The 20,305-nt window shown below is 44.0% G+C and overlaps 1 protein-coding gene across 2 annotated transcripts in view; it reads left to right on the top strand.

The window, feature by feature from the left end:
• Positions 1 to 20,305, top strand: part of LOC137370079 (exostosin-1-like) — a 230,999-nt gene that overhangs the window by 166,290 nt on the left and 44,404 nt on the right. Inside the window, exons 2-5 of one of the 2 annotated variants that reach the window (XM_068032188.1) lie at positions 371 to 464; positions 4,646 to 4,753; positions 11,776 to 11,895; positions 14,583 to 14,715. In XM_068032188.1, coding sequence (XP_067888289.1) covers positions 371 to 464; positions 4,646 to 4,753; positions 11,776 to 11,895; positions 14,583 to 14,715 — 455 coding nt within the window. The remainder of the gene's footprint in view (positions 1 to 370; positions 465 to 4,645; positions 4,754 to 11,775; positions 11,896 to 14,582; positions 14,716 to 20,305) is intronic. The other variant, XM_068032189.1, reaches the window with a different exon arrangement.

The following is a 20,305-nucleotide window of genomic DNA, read 5'->3' as shown; positions in this document are numbered from 1 at the left end:
TTTGGGAATTTGGATTTAGTTTCAAAAATATCTGGAAATAAGCTGATACCAGTAAAAGTGACCATGAAGCTGCTGGATTGTCATAAATACCCAACTGGTTCACTCGTGTCCTTTTCGAGGAGGAAATCTGCTATACTTAACCTGGTCTTGCCGATATGTGATTCCTGTCCCAAAATAAGGTGACTCTTAACTGCCTTCTGAAGTGGTTTCACAAGCCACTCCGTTAGGGCAACCAGCAATGGGCAGTAAATGCCAGTCTTGTCACATCTCAAGAATGAGCTTGGAAACTTTTAAACAGTATTGTTGATTGAGTTGATAGAAAATGGTTGATCATTTTTTAAACTGTTTGTTCCTATTTATTCTTTCCTAGATATGATTATCGTGAGATGTTGCACAATTCCACCTTCTGTTTGGTTCCACGGGGCCGTAGACTGGGATCTTTCCGGTTTCTGGAGGCTTTGCAGGTAATTTATGTACAATGGATGTAGATGATGCTATTTTTAAAATTATAAACTTGTGAAAAATGTGCAGCACTATTAGCATCTTTCTTTATTAGTGTGTATATTTGTAGCATTTGCACAAATATTATCTGGTCATTATTGCATTGCTGTCTGTGGAACTTGCTATGCACAAGTTGGCTGCTGTGTTTCCTACATTGCAGCAGTGACTACACTTCAAAAGTACTTCATTGGCTGTAAAGTGCTTTGGGATGTCCTGTGGTCATGAAAGGCGCCACTTAAATGCAAGTCTCTCTTTATGCTTAGTGGAGATGCTCACTTAGGATTTAGGATTTCATGGAGGCAGTCGAGGAGGAGTGGTTGCTAAGGCCAATTCTAATCCTATTACACTTGAATGCAGTTACATTTGCTTTTTTTACTTCAACCAGACTGAGTGTGCATAGCTGTTCGTGAGAGATTGTTCCAGAAATTTGTTTTCTGCTTCTCCCCTCCCTCCACACAAAACAGTAATCTGGTTAACCAGGATCTTATAGTGCATGAATGTCTAAATGGTGATCCTTACATCTAGCAATCCAGTCCTTAAACCCAGAAACGTAGGGCTATTTATGCTTGTTTCTTATTCTCTGGATTGTCCTATTTGAGTTTTGCGGTTTGAAAAGGACAATTATTAGTAATGCTGTGTCACTGATGAATAAATCCTAAACTAAACATACCATATTCTATTAATTTACTTCTCAAGTTGTTGAGAAACTAAGATGCAAATTAATGACAATATAGATTTAAACTTTATATATGGCCTCTGAGATTCTATGCTACACACCTATGCAACCCACAGAGACCAAAGGCATGACGGCCTTGCAATAGTGGAATTGGATGGATCTAGTTATGAACTTATTCCAGGTGATTTCTGACCAGTGCATTAGAACACCTCAGTGTAACCTCTTTAGATTTGTACTCCACTGTTCTGCAATCACAATTTCTTTATTATACTTTATAAATTTTAGCATGAAGTAATTGAAATCATGATTAGCAAGATCAAGTGAAGGATGCTGCGATTAAATTTAAATTTTAGCTTTACAACTAGTTGGAGTTAGTTCTGACTAATTTTAAGTCTGGGTGAAATGCAGATCTTGAAGACCAGTAAATAAGTAAACTGAGAGCATTCAAATAGTAAACCACAATTGCAACATGGGTTAGCATCTATTAGCACATCAGATCAAACAGTTACTTTGTGTACATAAGGGACAGCTTATACGACTTGACCTTGGCAATAGGAAGGCATTAGATGAGCGAGAAAGTCGATGGCGGTCCATTTCTAATGATCCAGAATCAGTAGCGTAATGAGAACTGATTTTCTAAGGGAATCCAATTTCTAGTTTGATATGCTGAACTTCAGATGACAGCAGATAGTTTTACAGTTCACTTTTGAAAAGTTAAATGAATTTCTCAAAGAAGACCTGTGACACTTAAACTTAAATTGGGTTAGTGATATATAACTTGTCACTTATTTACTTAAATTGTCATTCATTTGAAATTTTCAAACTCTGATATGGATGGTTCTTGATTCTTTTGATAAATTTGGCAGAGTAAGGCCCCATAAACAGCAAATTAGATAAATGACCAGTTAATGCAAAACTAGTTAGAAATTAGTGCTATCTTGAAAATTCTGCCCATTGATATTAAAGTTAGAAATTAGAGGCAAATACAACCCAAAAATAATATTTTAATTTATCATGGCTTTTTTTGTAAATGTTTTAAACCTCTTCTGCGTCCTTCTCCTCCACACCTATCTACATTACTGCTACTTGTTCCTTTCTTAATCTAATAAATGGAAAGTAGAATTGAGAGCACTGCATTGTTACAGGTGCCTAACATTAAACATTAGAATTAAATATTTATTGATGAGTCACAGGCTAGGGTGGATTGTTAAACAATGGCCTGTCTGTTTCTTCAGGTGAAATAACCTATGGCAGTATTGAAAAAAGATAAGGCAGTTCTTCTTGTGCCCTGGCCAACATTCATTACTCAACCAAAACGACCAAAGCAGATTAACTGGTCATTTATCGCATTTGCTGTTTATGGGGCCCTACTGTGCCAAATTGGGTGCCACATGTCCTTACGTAACAGTGATTATAATTTATTTCATTGTCATGAAGCACTTTGGTAAGTTCTGAGAGCGTGAGAAGGCATAATACAAAAGCACATTTTTTCTTTCTTAAGCTGATGATGATAACTAAATATTTTTAGAGCAATGAATGCAGTAGTTAATAAGAAAGGAAAGTGTGAACATGTTTTAGCACCAACAAATAGTGTGCTGAGTGTTGCTGTTGAGAAGCCGGAAGTGGAAGCCAAACACCGCACCAGAGAAACACAAAAATCGGGAGTCCTCCACCCCAAATTATACTTGAGCACGTCCTAGATGTTGGTTTCAAACCAGCAGCTTGGATGCAAGATACCTGTGGATGGTGTAATGCACACAGTCATATTTACTTTCTCCTTCCCTTAAAAAAAATAACCAATACTGCTGTTCAATCACTTAATAATGCAAATGATAACAGAACTTTGCAAAACTAAATGATATAAAATATAAAATGATAACAGGTACGCAAGTTAAATAATTGTGTGCACTCTGGCATCAGAATGTGAAAAGTGCATAGTTATGCAAGTTACCTTAGTAATGGAAGTTATGTTACTGACTTGTTTTAGGTACTGCTTTTATGTGATTGTTAACAGTTACCAAATTATCAAAATGTTCACGTTTTCAATATTGTGTATCTTGTGACAGATTTTTTCCCCTTTTTACATTGAATCCTTCCCCTGGAATTAATTACAGTTTTTCAATGTACTTGTCATTAAAGTGGAGACTGGTGGCAACTGTATATGTTTTAACTGCACCATTCTGAGCTGGTATGTCCCATTATACATTTTGTATTTTAAAACAAAACTAACAGTAATTGTACTTGGAATGGAATTGGGTTCGGTGCTGTGGAAGAGCAGAGGGATTTGGGAGACAGAACATTAAAAGCTGCATCTCAAGTTTTAAAAAAAAAATGCTAATAGAATTCTAGGTTTTTATCTCAAAAGGTACCAAATATGAAAGCTGAGATAATAACAAGCCTATATGTCACCTTACTAAGACCTAAGTACTATGTGTTGTATTAGGCTCCACACTCTAAGAAGAATATTGAGACTTTAGCGAGGGTACAACACACTTACAGGGATGTTGCTTAGTTTGAGGAAATGCAAATACAGAGGAGGACTTGAAAAATCGAGGCTTTTTTTCATTAGAGCAAGGCAGATTTGTGGTGTCATATGATAGAAGTGTTTAAAATTCTGAAAGGTTGGGGCAGAGTAGGTAGAAGCACTGTTTTCAATAGTTGAAAGTTCTAAAATGAGGGGCTATAGATATGAGTAAATGTAAAAGAATTTAGAACAGAGAGCAGAAGGAAATTCTTCGGACAATTGTGAGGTGGTGAAATTCTCCTCTTGAGGTCAGTGTTTGAGACAGAAACGATATAAAAATTCTAAATCAGATTAGATAGGTGACTTTAAAAAAAAATGTGAACAAAGTAACTGATTTAGAACAAATTGCTTCTGTGGTAAATGATGATACAGACTGCCTTTTTTGTGTTTCTATGGGTATGGTAATGTAGTGGTTATGTTACTGGGTTAGTCATCCAGAAACCTTGACTAATAATGCAGAGAACATGAGTCCCACCAACTTATTTAACTCTTAACTGTTGTCTGAAGTGTCCAAGCAAGCCAATCAGTTGTTCCAAACCTGCAGTGGTTCAAGAAGGCACTCACCACCACCTTGTTCTTGGGGCAACTCGGGGTGATGAGCAATAGATACTGACCTTGAGATCAATGTTCACATCCTGAGAATGAAATTAAAAATCTGTAGTCTTTAACATTGTAAATTTTTTTAATGATCAAACGTAAATCTGTTTCTTTCATATTTCATCCTCTAGAAGAGGAAGGCAAGGTTTCTCATGTAATAAGTAGAGAAATAAGGGTTACATATAAAATAGACAAAATGGTTTATGCAACAAGTTCCCAGCTCTAAAATCTTCACACAGATGCATGAATGTTCCTTGAATTTTGCACACTTATTTAGACATTTTTATCTTTGACACATATTTGTACATTTTCCATTATAACTATTAGTTTTCTGGAAATTGTTACAGGCTGCATGTATTCCAGTGATGCTAAGTAACGGTTGGGAGCTGCCATTTTCAGAAGTCATTGACTGGAACCAAGCTATTGTTGTTGGAGATGAAAGGTTGTTACTTCAGGTAGGAGAGCTGTATTGTAGCCATTAATCATTCATTATTTTTGAATAATATTAAACTGTTTGAAGAGATTTCTGAACAGTGGGAGGGGACAAAGGGTGGGGGTAGAGATTGGAGGTGAATGGTACAGAATTTCTTAAGTTTTTATTTACATCATCTTTGTATAACAAATGCTCGAGATCCTTGTATTAAAAAATGTTAAATTCAAACGATCCATGATCTGTCTTCCATTCCCACAATGGACTCAGTGGGTACATGAAGACCAGGACAGTGCTGGGGTCTGTCTGCTGTATGTTGTATGAACCCTATAATTGGCCTTAGTGTCTCGAGGTCCAGAAGGGGTGTGGAAAATCAGCCAAGGTTTTTGCGCCTGATTGTTATCTAATGGCCCTTGGTCTGTGTAGATTCATCATCCAGGCTCATACACGAGGTACCAGAAGGATAGTCTGCTCACGGAACCATAGCCTATCATGCATCACAGAGAAACGTTATGGGGAATTAAGCCTCCAGGTTTTCCTGTATTAAAATAATATGAATCTGAGGAAACTGCTGGAGAATTGACATGTAGATAAAGGTTCTGCTGAATGTGGTTATGTGCCGAAGGACTGGCCAGTAGTCAATGTAATACCCATTTTCGAAAAGGAAGACGGTGCTACCGGGGTAATTACAGGCCAGTTAATAAGGGAAAGATTTAAAATTCAATATGGAATTGCTAAATATTTAGATAAAGAGAAAAAAAGCACCCAGTACAGATTTCAGAATGGAAGATCGTGCTTGATGGACCCAATTAATCGAGTTATTTGAAGAGGTTTCCGTCATACGAATAACAATGGACCGGCCATAAAGGCCCTTGAGCTTTTTAAGATTAATGCAAAACCATATGGTGTCTATGTACTTTATGAAAGCCCTTTATGGATTAAAAACTGGCTAGCAGGGAGGAAATGAAGTAGTAAGTGAGGACAATTTTTCGGAGTGATTGGAAGTGGATGGCTGTATCCCACAAGGTCCTGTTCGTTATGATCTGCCGGGGCACTTGGCTCCAGATCTCATTACAGCCTTGATCCAAACATGAACGAAAGAGCTGAATGCATGAGATGAGATGAGAGTGACTGCCCTTGGCATCAAGGCAGCATTTGACAGTGTGGCATCAAGCAACCCCAGCAAAATTGAAGTCATTGGGAATCGGGGGGAAAACTCTCCACTGGTTGGAGTCCTACCTAGCACAAAGGAAGATGATTGGCCTCCAACAACCACAATCACCTCTGGCCCAGCTGCAGTAGTTCCTCATGTCAGTATTCTAGGCCCAACCATCTTCAGCTGCTTCATTAATAACCTTCCCGCCATCATAAGGTCTGAAGTGGGGATGATTGCACAATGTTCAGTATATTTGCTGCAACTCCGTTACTGATGCAGTTTGTGCCCACATGCAGCAAGACCTGAACAACATTCAGGCTTGGACTGATAAGTGGGAAGTAACATTCGCACCATACAAGTGACAGGCAATGACCATCTCCAACAGGAGAGATTTTAACCATCTCCCCTTGATGTTCAACATCACTGAATCCCCCACTGTCAGCATCCTACGGGTTACCATTGACCAGAAACTGAACTGGAGTGGCCATATAAATACTGTGGCTATAAGAGCAGGTCAGAGGTTGGGAATTCTGTGGCGGGTAACTCACCTCCTGACTCCCCAAAGCCTGTCCACCATCTACAAAGCACAAGTCAGGAGTGTGATTGAATACTCTGCACTTGCCTGGATGAGTGCAGCTCCAACAACACTCAAGAAGCTTGACACAATCTGGCACAAAGCAGCCCACTTGATTGGCACCCCATCCACCACATTAAACATTCACTGCCTCCACCACTGATGTACAGTGGCAGCGGTGTGTACCATCAACAAGATGCACTGCAGTAACTTGCCAAGGCTGCTTCGATACCACCTTCCAAACCCATGGGCAGGAGACATATGGGAACACAACCACCTGCAAGATCCCCTTCAAGTCACACACCATCCTGACTTGGAACCATATCACCGTTTCTTCAGTGGCACTGGGTCAAACTCCTGGAACTCCCTCCCTAACAATACTGTGGGTTTACCTACACTACAAGGACTGCAGTGGTTCAAGAAAGAGGCTCATCTTCTCAAGGGCAATTAGGGATGGCAATAAACGCTGGCCTGGCCAGCGACGTCGCATTCCATTAACAAATTTTTTTTTCAAGTACATCAATAATTTTGATAAGACCAGATTTGCAAGACAACAATAATTAGGAGGCATGGTAAATAAATGACCAAAGATGCTGCTACGGGACATGGATAAGATGGTGGAACATGCAAAAACATGGCAGATGAAATTCAGTGTCAGTAAGCGTGAGGTGGTACATTTTGGTTTTAAAAATAAAATAAAAGTAACAATTATACTTGGGCAGGGTGGGGTATTCGATGTTGTGGAAGAGCAGAGGAATTTGGGGGTCGAGTTCACTATATTAAAAACAGCAACTCAAGTGGTTAAGATGGTGAAACAAGGTGATGAATATTGGGTTTATTAAAAGTTGAACTGTAATGGTGAATCTGTATAAAACCTTAAGATCACACTGTGTGCAGTTTTGAGCTCCACCTCATAGGGAGGATGTTACAGCAATGATTCAGTACAGATTGCACATCCAAAATCCGGCTGTCTGAAAACTGGACATTTTTGAAAATATGCCATTTGATATGCAGTTAAATGAAATTCGGACTTAGTGTCCAAATACCAGGACAATTTGGCTAGATGCTATTTCTAGTTGCCATGCTGCAAGTAGACACGAATGACGCCGACCTGAAAAAGTAGCACAGTGCATTAGTGCCCAACTGTACCATGGCATTGTATGATTTACACCAAGCTCAGTTCCTGGTCTTAGCTGTGCCATTATTGAAAGATTCCATGTGGAGACAAGACATTTCCTGCAACGAGGAGGGAAGGATGACCAGAATCATCCTGAAAAGCCTTTCTGCACTTCTTCATGGCTTATTTTAAATTGGGAGAGGTGGAGGAGCAGACAGCTTGCTTTCTCTTAGATGGTGTAAAGAACGGTGAGGCTTAAAGTGCAAGGGGAGGCAAAAACCTCTTTTTAAAAAAAAAAAAATAGGTAGAAGCTTTGATACTCGTGTGTCTCCATATTTTATGGTAAGTCATATAATGGTACTGTAATAAGAGGAATAGCGGACCAATGTACTTCTGCTCCAATATAGAGATGAAGACAGTTCTAACAATCTACACCCGTTAAGAGGATAGGCGCTTATCCAGAATCTGGGAAAATCTAAAATCCAACACCGTCTCTGTCCCAAGGATGCCACATTTTGGACGTTCAAGCTGTAGGATGCTGCCTAGTATCAGTAAATACAACTACAAAAAATTGGGACTATTTTTATTAAAACAAGATTTAACAGGGTGGTTTGATCGATGTGTCAATTTATGAAGGGTTGGGACATGGTAGATAGAAACAGGCTGTTTCTAATGGTGGTGGGGGGATCAAGAATAGAGGCTCATAGATACAAAAATGTAAAAACCTTTGAGTTATGAGGCTAAGCAATATGCTACTGGAGTTACTGATTGAAGCAGAGACTTTGTCGATGATTAAAAATAAGTTAGTTAGATGGTTGAAAGAATGGGAGATAAAAGGATTTGGGAACAGGTCAGGCACATGAAATTAGGACTGCTGCTCTTGGGGAGGAGAAACACAAACATGGACTGGTGAGCCAAATGGCTTACTTCCTTGGTGTAATTTCCATGTAAGCAGAAGGAGGGGGGGGGGGGATTTAATTTGCTCTAAAGCTGTCCTACTTTGTCAAAGATACAGCACTTGGCTATTGTGATATTGGTTCAGAACCAAATGTGAGAATAGTTTGATAGTTAGTTATTTTCTCCCCTACACGCCTGTATATGGCAAGGCCCACGCTTTGCTGGTACAATATGGAATACTCTTCTGCTATTAGTGGCATGGGATGGCTCCTCCCAAATCTTTCCTGCTTTTATCTTTGGGATTTGTAGTTCTACTGGGTGCCTTCAAGATGGCTCAGATTTGTATTGAGAATTGTTCAAATAAATATTACTAGGCCATCATAGCGCCAACACACTGTTGTAAAGAGAATCATATAATGCAGTGTAATGTCTGCAAATTGTTTTTGCTTCAGACATTATTGATGCTGAATGTTTGTCTGATATGTCTTGCAGTTTTCAATCCAGTTTGAAAACTAATTCCTTTTGTCTCATGGCTCACAAAATGTAATTTAAATTAAAATAGGAATGGACTTTAGTTGCATTCTTCTCATTATATGTTTGATGGAATATTGATTTTCAACCAATGCAATTCAAGAAAATAATATTTTTAAGACTAATTTAACATCTGGCTACTCCAAACAGTTAGAGGAAAGTAACTAAGGGCTTAAATAACTTTGTATTAGAAAGACAAAGGGTTATCCGAAGAATAACTACTAATGAGTTTTCTATGCTGGATAACGAATACTTGTAATAAAATCATAGAATGGTACAGTAAGAAACAGGCCATTTGGCCCATCATATTTACTTCATTGGGCATTTGTGATGGTGAAATGAAATAATGTCACTTACAAGTTGCAGATGGGAAATTAGATGATGTGAAAGTGAATTCAAAGGAGTGCACAATTCTTAGTGCTGTTTCATTTCCTGCTGATGTACTGCTTTGAGTCTGTGACAAACACATGTCAATGTCCCTTTGGTATCTACATATGTCACAGAGAGCAGCACCTGTGGTTAGCTATGCAGTCAGTTACTGTTGTATTAGAAAGACAGTTGCCTGCTCCACCTGCATGTCTTGAGTCTGGCATCTATAGTTACATATTTATTTAATAAGATTGCATTAAGACTACATTTTAGCAAATTGATTTTATGGCTGTGTTAACTATTTAAGATCTAAGATGATATGTGTCTGAACTGCATATTTCTAAATTTATTTGTAGGTAGGATGTATCAGGTCACAGAAGTACATTTGTAAACTAAGTTGTATTCAATTAAGGACCATGGGTATTGTAACTGTCTCTCTGGAATTAATGTACAGTAATTATTTGGAGAATTCTGTTACACTTGTCTTGGTGGAATAGTAAACAAACCAATTCTTTTCCAGTAATTGTGTTCAGTGCAGGTTATCACACAGATGTTTCCATATTGCATTGCTTCAGTTGAGAAATTCCCCAGCTGGAATTTTATTTTATTTCCAACTTTGATTTGTTTGGATCTATAGTTCACACTTCACATAGGAGCATGTTACTGCAGGAGGCCAATTACAGGCTTCCCAATGACTCATCAAATCCTTTTTAATAAAAAGCTGTTAAATATTAAACAGACAACTTCACATACCAGATAATTATACATTCCTCATAATTACAGTACCTGTCAAAGCATCTACATCAGTTATATTTTGTCATTGACTTGTATCCCTTTTAAATATCGATTTGCAGTTTTATAATTAAATTTTTTGAAAATCTCCACATATTGCTGTGTTGAAAAAGTTGATGGAAAATCCAGCCTCTGACAATGCTACTTTATAACCAGCCACTAGGTTGTAGGCATCACCCAGATTGAAGCACCTTCTTTTCACTCACCTCTGCATGTTACTGTCTCCTGATGAAGTAGTTCAGATCAGGATCCAGCTGTATGGGGAATTATAACCTTACTGCTAAACAACACATCTGTCTCCTCTTCAAAATGTAGCCATTTTTTTAATCTCCATGTTTGTCAGTTGCATTTTACTGCCAAACAAAACATGACAATAGGTGCATACCAGCATCCAGTGCAATCATACCTGCACATTTCTGCATATTAGCATATAACTCGACTTACCATGCACAACATCTTGTGCACTTTATTGGCCTAAATTTAATCACATCTGAAGAAGTAGGGTCCATACCAATCAAAAACAGTCGGATAGACTTAAAATGGAAAAATACTAATGGTTTATGAAAATAGTTGTTCAACAATAGACATTAACAAAAGCTACTGTTATAGTGAGCTAATGAAGTTGCTCCAATTATTTTTTGAAAATTTTATCAGCCACTATTTTGCACTTTCATTAACAAAATATAGCACTGTAAGTAAGTTTGGAATATGATAGATACAAAATATTAAAATTACAAGGAAGTTTTTAACTTGTACAATAACATTTCTTGTTAAAATATGTCTTTAAATGTTTTGATCAAGGACATGTGCTTTTCTGAGAAGCCTAGGACTTGAGTTCATGAGAGATACCTAGCCCATCACTGAGAAGACTCAACAAGTTTGCAAGCTACAATTCTCAGCATGCCTCCATACAAACAAGTCTGAGGGTTTTTTCTTTTTGATTATACAACTGGCTATTCACAGAATATGCCAGAGTTTGCTGCTTGTAAGCCTTCCCTTTCTTCCACTTGTATAGTTTAATGGGAAACATCCCAGGGAAATCATTTTAAGTGGCAGAGAGAATACATTTTTTTAATTGTATGAAATGGCAAGAAAAAAAAGGATGAATCATTCAACTAAAAACTGTTTTAAGCCATTAAAGGAGCTGCTTATAATTTATTACAGAAAGTTATATGTAACAAATGAAACTGAAACTTGGTACTTAATCTTTACTTTTTATAACATTAAAACAAATAGTGCATTTTGAAATGTTATGTAGCAACAACAAAATGATAGAGTGGAATTGTAACTGTATATACCTTTTTAAAAACAATAATTTGATTTAGCTTTTACTTAAGAAGAAGTTGAAATGATGTACATTTTAAAACAATTCCTTACTGAAAAGAAGCTATGCTTGGACAGTACTTGCTGGCCTGAGCCCTTTGTATTGTACTGGTTATAGTCTGGTTTATGTGAAAGAGTTGCATGAGTGCCTTGCAAATGTATTACTGCAATGAAGCACTAAACTGGCAGATTTTCTCACTGAATGCCATACAGTTTTATTAACCAATTAGTAACTTAAACGGTGCACATTTGCTGCCATTGCTTATTGTTCATTTTCTTGTCTTACAGATACCTTCAACAATAAGGTCTATTAACCAGGACAAAATCCTAGCACTTAGGCAACAGACACAGTTCTTATGGGAGGCTTATTTTTCTTCAGTTGAGAGGATGGTATTGACTGCATTAGAAGTGAGTATGACTTGGGTTTGATATGTACCAATTTGGCCTTTAATCCAACAATGAAAACTGTTCTCTGTCCCTAGAGCAATGAGTAACAGAAGATTTGTATGTTCAGAACCAGTTCCAAGTGGCTGAGGTTTTTGGTGCATGTTAAAACCCATTTGGAATTTATTTAAGTCTTAAGATTTCAGAATTGGGTGGATATATGGAACTGATTTTCAGATTAATTTCTGCTCCTCATTACCAAGTTGTGACTATTATGAAAATTTTGACTAATTTATGTAACAACTATATGTGGAAAGCTTGTCCAATCCAACACAATTTCCTCACTTATCTATACAAGTTGCAAATAATTGACTGTTTAGATTATTTTGTGTGTGTGGGATGGGGCACATTTTGCTCCATATAATCTGGAAATGCAGTAACGCTATAAATGTGTGGGTTGGATCCCAGAAGATTTCCAGCTGGATAAATTACATGCAACGTGCCATACTTAATCACAAATAACCTACTTGAATGGAAGAGAGCATGGAATATTTTGACTCCTCTTTTTCAGGAATCCTATGTCAAAGCACTTTGTTGTATTTATTGGCTTGCCCTTTAGAAACTATAATGAACATATCAACATAAAATCATGACGTGAGACAGTGATTTCACATTTCCATTCATTTTAATCATGCTAACTTAAATGTTTTGTGAAATTATGAAACAAGTCTTGAGACAACTTGTAAAATTCTGTGTAAAAGCTGATTCTAAATTAATGAAATGTTTTAAATATGAATGAAGTATTTCTCCTGCTTTTGCTGTTTTCTGCCAACTTTCTCTCCTGGTAATGATAAATTGGTGGGGTAAACTATACAAATATCAGCAGCCCTTCTGAACCATGCCCAAGTGGTATTTTAATGCACAAGATTAGACAGTGAGTATATGCAGCCTATTCATCAGGGTCCATGTGATAAAATGTACTTTTGTCTTTGAAATTTTTGATATGGATTCCTTATGGCTAGAATCAGCATGTAAGGAGTTAAAATTCCACAAGCACAGTGTATTTTTCAACAGAAAGACCATTATCTCAGGACCCAAACAGACTGGCTGTAGTGGGTTCACAAGGTGAGAGTTTCTAATACAACCTCATTGGTTGCCTAATGTGTAAACTGATTTTCTCTTCTCATCGTTCAGGGCCCCAAGGACTCCTCCCAAGTACAACAGTGATTTATTGGTACCACTTTCAATTTGATTTACTCTGTTCACTACTTACAATGTTGTCTCCTCCACAGTGGGGAGAGCAAATGCAAGTTTGGTGATCGCTTTGCAGAACACTTTGTTCAGTCTGCATGCGTGACCCTAAGTTTCCAGTCACAAGTCATTTTAATTCTCTGCCCCACTCCCACTCTGATCTCTCTGTCCTTGACCTCCTACGGTGTTCTAATGAAACTCCACGCCTCATCTTTCAATTCGGCACTTACAGCCTTCCAGACTCAACAAGGAGTTCATCAATTTCACATCATAACCATCGCTCTCATTTTTTCAGAGAGCAGCTGTTGATAATGATTCTGCTATTGCCATTTACACCTCCTCTAGGCCCATCTTTTTTTTTTGTTGTCCCATTGCCATCCACTTTTCCCTTGCACCATCATCCCTTTGTCATTTCATTTCTCCCGTCTTCCACTCTATCACAGGTCTTCCCTTTTGTCCTTTCCTGCCTCTGTACTTCCTTGAAACCTGTTACATCTCTAACTTTATCCATTTCTGATGAAAGGTCATCAACCTGAAATGTTAACTTTGTTTCTTTCGCCACAGATGCTGTCTGACCTGCTGAGTATTTCTAGCATTTTATTTCAGATTTCCAGCATCTGCTGTATTTTGTTTTTATAAACTGATTTAGTTGACCAGAGCCATTTAGTTGACCAGAGCCATTATGTTTAATCACCCAAGTAACCTATACCACACGGCCTGCTGCAGTGCAAGAAGGCAGCTCGCCACCACCTTCTCAAGGGCAATTAGGGATGGCATAAAATGCTAGCCTTGCTGGTGACACCCACATCTGATGAAGAACAAAAAAAGCCCAATGATGTGACGACAGCTTTCCAGCCTGTGTAACTGGATAGCTGTCAGCAGTGAGAAGCATGATTGACCTCTTCCCTTACCTTCTCCCACTCTTTAGCCTGGAGCCAAATTGTTACATCTCAATTATTTGTCTAGCTAAGATGGACAAATTCAGTGTAAACTGGGAATCAAGTCTGGAAATTTCCCATTCTTGTGCATTGCTTATTGTGTTGTTAAAACAGATTGTATAATAACCTACCTTAAAATACTGGATTAAGTTATATCATTAAAAAAAAACCTGAAGCTTATATTACTTTTGTAAATCATCACTTTTTCTAATTTACTGTAGATTTTATTGTGGTAGTGTATTTTTATCTTTCATAATAGCTTGTTACATCTTCAAGCAATGTTTAGATGTGATGTTTCAATATTTATTGTGGCTGTTTAGAAATTAAATAATTTGTGTTAGAGTTCAACCTTTATGCTTTTTACAGAGTTGTTCTAGAAACTAAACACACAGCAATCACTGAGTGGATTATGAAAAATAAGTTACTGTTACTCTCCAGTATTTGTGAATTATACATCCCCGTGTTCATAGGGTTATAGTCTCTGTTAGGCAGTCACTAACATTGCTGTGTACTTTTTTATAGATAATTCAAGACAGAATTCTTAACCATATATCTCGCAATGGCTTAGTTTGGAATACACCTCCAGGAGGATTATTTAGTCAGCCACAGTATTCAACACATCTAGGAGATTTTCCTTTTTATTATTCTCATCTAGGTAAGTACAATGGAAAGTAATTCAGGATTGTATGAAAGCATTGATGAATCTTCTTAATATGTTGGTAATCCTTTATATGTTGAATCCTTTTTTGTACAAAATATAATTACAGTATATTTATGGTACAAAGTTTATAATGCAATGCATTAACTATGTATTATAGTCAAAACAAAATGGTATTTGAATGTTGGATTACTTCCTTGTATGGCAACGATTGGGTAGGCAAACATGTCAGGATGAAATTTCGCAGTTCACTGACAGTCTGAACTGATGTAGTTGCGGAAGAATTTTATGCATGCAGCAATAATTAGAGTAGCAGTCTTTTGCTTTTACTCATTTTTGATGTTATAGGATATCTACATACGACTAAATATGGTAGAAGCCAACTTCTGCATTATAAACTAATTATTGATTCAAACTTATCGAATGACCTCTGCAAGGTTGAATTCCTTTCTAAATTATTTCCAAAATGAAGCTACAATAATGCAGATCAGTTATTTTATAATATGCTCTTTCGCAATTAGCTTTGTTGAGAATTTCCAGGGAAAATAATGGAGAGTTGAACGCGCATGCTATTATTAATGTGTAAATCGTCCAGAAATTTGTGGCGTTCGAGATAACCAGTGAAGTTGCGAATTGGCACAAATTGCTGGTCATTTGCGCTGCTACGCAGTACCCTTGGTAAAAACAGGAACTCCGCCATCAACCTCCCCATAAGTTTCAAGAAATTGCTGCATTTGTGCATTAATTGAAGAATTAAACTTCCTGCAAAAAGTGGGGCTGGTACTTAACAGGATAAGAACCCTTTGTATGACTAGGATATTATTACTGGCAATGTCACTGAACGCTTTCTGGCCAGAAAGTCAACAGTTGATACTCTGGGGGGAGGGAGGAGGGAGGAGTTCGGATTGGTCCAGCAGGTAGTAAATTCTTCCGCCTGTCTCCCTCCCTCCCTCCCAGCCCTCCCTCCCGCACACGCCACGACGGACCGAACAGACAACGCACCCATCCCTCCCTCCTCACTCCTCCCTCCCTACCTTCCATCCCAGCACAAGCGGCAACGCAAAGACAGACATCCGATCCAGCCCTGCCTGCCGTCTCTTCCATCCCTCCATCCATCCCTCCGATCCATCCCTCCCTCCTCCATCCCTCCCTCTCCATCCCATCCCCTCCCTTCCTCCAGCCACTCCCTCCCATCCATCCCTCCCTCTCTTCCCTCCATCCATCCCTCCCCATCCATCCCTCCCTCTCCTTCCTCCTCCATCCTGCCCATCTCTCCCTCCCTCCGATCCATCCGCCGCATCCAGACCAGACAGAGACGAAGAAAGGAGAGAAGGAACGGAAGCAAGCAAACCGCCCCACGCCTCACCTCCCCCAGCCACCCCCTCCATCCCCATCCCCCCGCCCCCCCCTCCCATCCCCGCCACCAACCCTACCCCCATCCCGCACCCAGCCCGCCCCCCAACCGCCACCAGCCAGCACCCAGCCAACGGCCCCCACGCCACGGCCCCACAAGCCCCCGACCAACGCCACAGCCCGGAACCCACGACCGGAACCACCAAGCCCAGGCAACCCGCACCAGCCCCACCTTCCCCCCTCCCTCACCCCCTACCCTTCCCCCCCTCCCTTCCCCCCCCACCCCCCTCCCTTCCCCCCTCCCTTCCCCCCTCCCTTCCCCCCTCCCTTTCCCCCCCCTTCCCCCTCGAACCCCCCTCCCGGTCCACCGCCCTCCAGCCCTCCTCCCCGTCCCTACCCCCTCCCATCCCACGCACGCCCTTCCCCGACCCTCCCGCCCTCCCTGCCCGCCCTCCCTACCGCCGCACCCACAGCCCTCCGCTCCCAGCCTCCCGCACCCCTCCCTTCCCCCAGCCATTCCCCCCACCTTCCCTCCATCCATCCCATCCCATTCCCCTCCTCCCTCCATCCCACCCTCCCAATCCCACCCTCCCTCCCACCTCCCTTCCCACCCTCCCATCCCCTCCCTCCCTCCCTCCCTTCTCCCTCCCGCCCTCCCGCTTTCCCTCCCTCCCTCCCTCCTCCCCTCCCTTCCTCCCCCCTGCCCTCCCAGTCCCCTGCCCTCCACTCTTCCCACCACCCCATCCCTCCCTCCCTTCCTCCCTCCCTCTCTTCCCTCCCTCCGATCCGACCAGCCCTTCCCGGCACCGCAACCCTCCCTCCCAACCTCCCCCCTCCCTCCCTTCCCTCCCTCCCTCCCTCCCTTCCCTTCTCCCTCCCTCCCTCCCTCCCTCCCTCCCTGCCACTCCCTCCTCCCTCCCCTTCCCTCCCTCCCTCCCAGCCCTCCCCTTCCCTCCCTCCTCCCTCCCTCCTTCCCTCCCTCCTTCCTCCCTCCTTCCCTCCCTCCTTCCCTCCCCTCCTTCCCTCCCTCCTTCCCTCCCTCTTCCTCCTCCCTCCCTCCCTCCCTTCCCTCCCTCCCTCTTCCCTCCCTCCAGCCCTCCTCCCTCCTTCCCTCCCTTCCATCATCCCTCCTCCCTCCCTCCTCTTCCCTCCTTCCCTCCCCTCCCTTCCCTTCCCTCCTCCCTCCCTCCCTCCTTCCTTCCCTCCCTCCCTTCCCTTCTCCCTCCTCCCTCCCTTCCTTCCCACCCTCCCTCCCCTCCTTCCCTCCCTCCTTCCCTCCCTTCTTCCCTCCCTTCTCCCTCCCTCCCTTCTTCCCTCCCTCTTCCTCCCTCCCTCCCTTCCCCTCCCCCTCCCTCCCCTTCTCCCTCCCTCCCCCTCCCTCCCTCCCTCCCTCTCTCCTCCCTCCCCTCCCCTCCTCCTCCCTCCCTCCCTCCCTCCCCTCTCTCCCTCCCTCCCCTCTCTCCCTCCCTCCCTCCCTCCTCTCCTCCCCTCTCTCCCTCCCCTCTCTCCCTCCCTCCCTTCCTCTCTCCCTCCCTCCCTTCCCTCTCTCCTCCCTCCCTTCCCTCTCTCCTTCCCTCCCTCCCTCCCTTCCCTCCCTCCCTTCCCTCTCTCCTCTCCCTCTCTCCCTCCCTCCCTCCCTCCCTTCTCCCTTCCTTCTTCCCTCCCTCCCTTCTTCCTTCCCTTCCTCCCTCCCTCCCTCCCTTCCCTTCTTCCCTCCCTCCCTTCCCTTCTTCCCTCCCTCCCTTCCCTTCTTCCCTCCCTCCCTTCCCTTCTTCCTCCCTCCCTTCCCTTCTTCCCTCCCTACCTTCCCTTCTTCCCTCCCTCCCTTCCTTCTTCCCTCCCTTCCTTCCCTTCTTCCCTCCCTCCTTCACTCCCTCCCTCCTTCACTTCCTCCCTTCCCTTCCTCCCCTTCCCTTCCCTCCCCTTCCCTCTCCTCCCCCTTCCCTCTCCCTCCCTCCCTCCCTCCCTCCCTCCCTTCTTGCCTCCCTCCCTCCCTTCTTGCCTCCCTCCCTCCTTCACTCCCTCCCTCCCTCCTTCCCTCCCTCCCTCCTTCACTCCCTCCCCCTCCTTCACTCCCTCCCCCTCCTTCACTCCCTCCCCCTCCTTCACTCCCTCCCTTCCCTTCCCTCCCCTTCCCTCTCTCCCTCCCTCCCTCCCTTCTTGCCTCCCTCCCTCCCTTCCCTCCTCCCCTTCTTCCCTCCCTCCCTCCCTCCCTTCTTCCCTCCCTCCCTCACTCCCTCCCTCCCTCCTTCACTCCCTCCCTCCCTCCCCTTCTCCCCTCCCTCCCTCCCAACCCTTCTCCCCTTCTTCCCACCCTCACTCACTCACCCCTCCCTCCACTCCTTCCCTTCCCTCCACTCCTTCCCTCCCCTCCCTCCCCTCCCTCCCTCCCCTCCCTTCCTCCCTCCTTCCCTCCCCTCCCACCCCTTCTTTCCTCCCTCCCCTTCCTCCCTTCCTTCTTCCCTCCCTCCCCTTCCTTCTTCCCTCCCTCCCCTTCCTTCTTCCCTCCCTCCCCTTCCTTCTTCCCTCCCTTCTTCCCTCCTTCCCTCCCTCCCTCCCTTCTTCCCTCCCTCCCTTCTTCCCTCCCTCCCTCCCTCCCTTCTTCCCTCCCTCCCTCCCTCCCTCCCTTCTTCCCTCTCCCTCCCTCCTTCTTCCCTCTCCCTCCCTCCCTTCTTCCCTCTCCCTCCCTCCTTCCTTTCCTCCCTCCCTCCCCTTCCTTTCTCCCTTCTTCCCCCCTTCCCTCCCCCTCCCTACGTCCCTTCTTCCCTTCCTCCCTCCCTCCTTCTTCCCCCTCCCTTCTGCCCTCCCTCCCTTCTTCCCCCCTTCTGCCCTCCCTCCCTTCTTCCCCCTCCCTTCTTCCCTCCCTTCCTCCCTCCCTCCCCTTCCTTCCCTCCTCCCTTCCCTTCCCTTCCCTTCTCCCCTCCCTCCCTCCCTTCCTTCTCCCCTCCCTCCCTCCCTCCCTCCCTCCATCCATCCTTCCCTCCCACCCTCCCTCCATCCTTCCCTCCCTACTTTCTTCCCTCCCTCCCTCCATCCCTCCATCCTTCACTCCCTCCCTCCCTACTTTCTTCCCTCCATCCATCCCTCCCTTCTTCCTTCCCTCCCTCCATCCATCCCTCCCTTCTTCCCTCCCTTCTTCCCTCCCTCCATCCATCCATCCCTCCCTTCTTCCCTCCCTCCATCCATCCCTCCCTTCTTCCCTCCCTCCATCCATCCATCCCTCCTTCTTCCCTCCCTCCATCCATCCCTCCCTTCTTCCCTCCCTCCATCCATCCCTCCCTTCTTCCCTCCCTCCATCCATCCCTCCCTTCTTCCCTCCCTCCATCCATCCCTCCCTTCTTCCCTCCCTCCATCCATCCCTCCCTTCTTCCCTCCCTCCATCCATCCCTCCCTTCTTCCCTCCCTCCATCCATCCCTCCCTTCCTCCCTCCCTCCGTCGCTCCCTTCTTCCCTCCATCCGTCGCCCCCTTCCTTCTCTCCTCCCTTCCCCCCTCCCTTCCCCCCTCCCTTCCCTCCATCCCTTCCCTCCATCCCTTCCCTCCATCCCTTCCCTCCATCCCTTCCATTCCATCCCTTCCATTCCTCCCTTCCATTCCTCCCTTCCCTCCCTCCCTTCCCTCCCTCCCTTCCCTCCCTCCCTTTCTCCCTCCCTCCCTTTCTCCCTCCCTCCCTTTCTCCCTTTCTCCCTCCCTCCCTTTCTCCCTCCCTCCCTTTCTCCCTCCTTCCCTCCCTCCCTCCTTCCCTCCCTCCCTACCTCCCTACTTTCTTCCCTCCATCCATCCATCCCATTCCTCCCTCCCTTCTTCCCTCCTTCCCTCCCCTCCCTTCTTCCCTCCCTCCATCCATCCCTCCTTCTTCCCTCCCTCCATCCATCCCTCCCTTCTTCCCTCCCTCCATCCATCCCTCCCTTCTTCCCTCCCTCCATCCATCCCTCCCTTCCTCCCTCCCTCCGTCGCTCCCTTCTTCCCTCCATCCGTCGCCCCCTTCCTTCTCTCCTCCCTTCCCCCCTCCCTTCCCCCCTCCCTTCCCCCCTCCCTTCCCCCCTCCCTTTCCCCCTCCCTTCCCTCCATCCCTTCCCTCCATCCCTTCCCTCCATCCCTTCCATTCCATCCCTTCCATTCCTCCCTTCCCTCCCTCCCTTCCCTCCCTCCCTCCCTTTCTCCCTCCCTCCCTTTCTCCCTCCCTCCCTTTCTCCCTCCCTCCCTTTCTCCCTCCCTCCCTACCTCCCTACTTA

This window comes from Heterodontus francisci, chromosome 5 (assembly GCF_036365525.1).
Source record: "Heterodontus francisci isolate sHetFra1 chromosome 5, sHetFra1.hap1, whole genome shotgun sequence".
NCBI classification, from domain to species: domain Eukaryota; kingdom Metazoa; phylum Chordata; class Chondrichthyes; order Heterodontiformes; family Heterodontidae; genus Heterodontus; species Heterodontus francisci.
The sequence above is the reverse complement of the archived record's forward strand: the minus strand, read 5'-3'. Positions and strand labels throughout refer to the sequence as shown.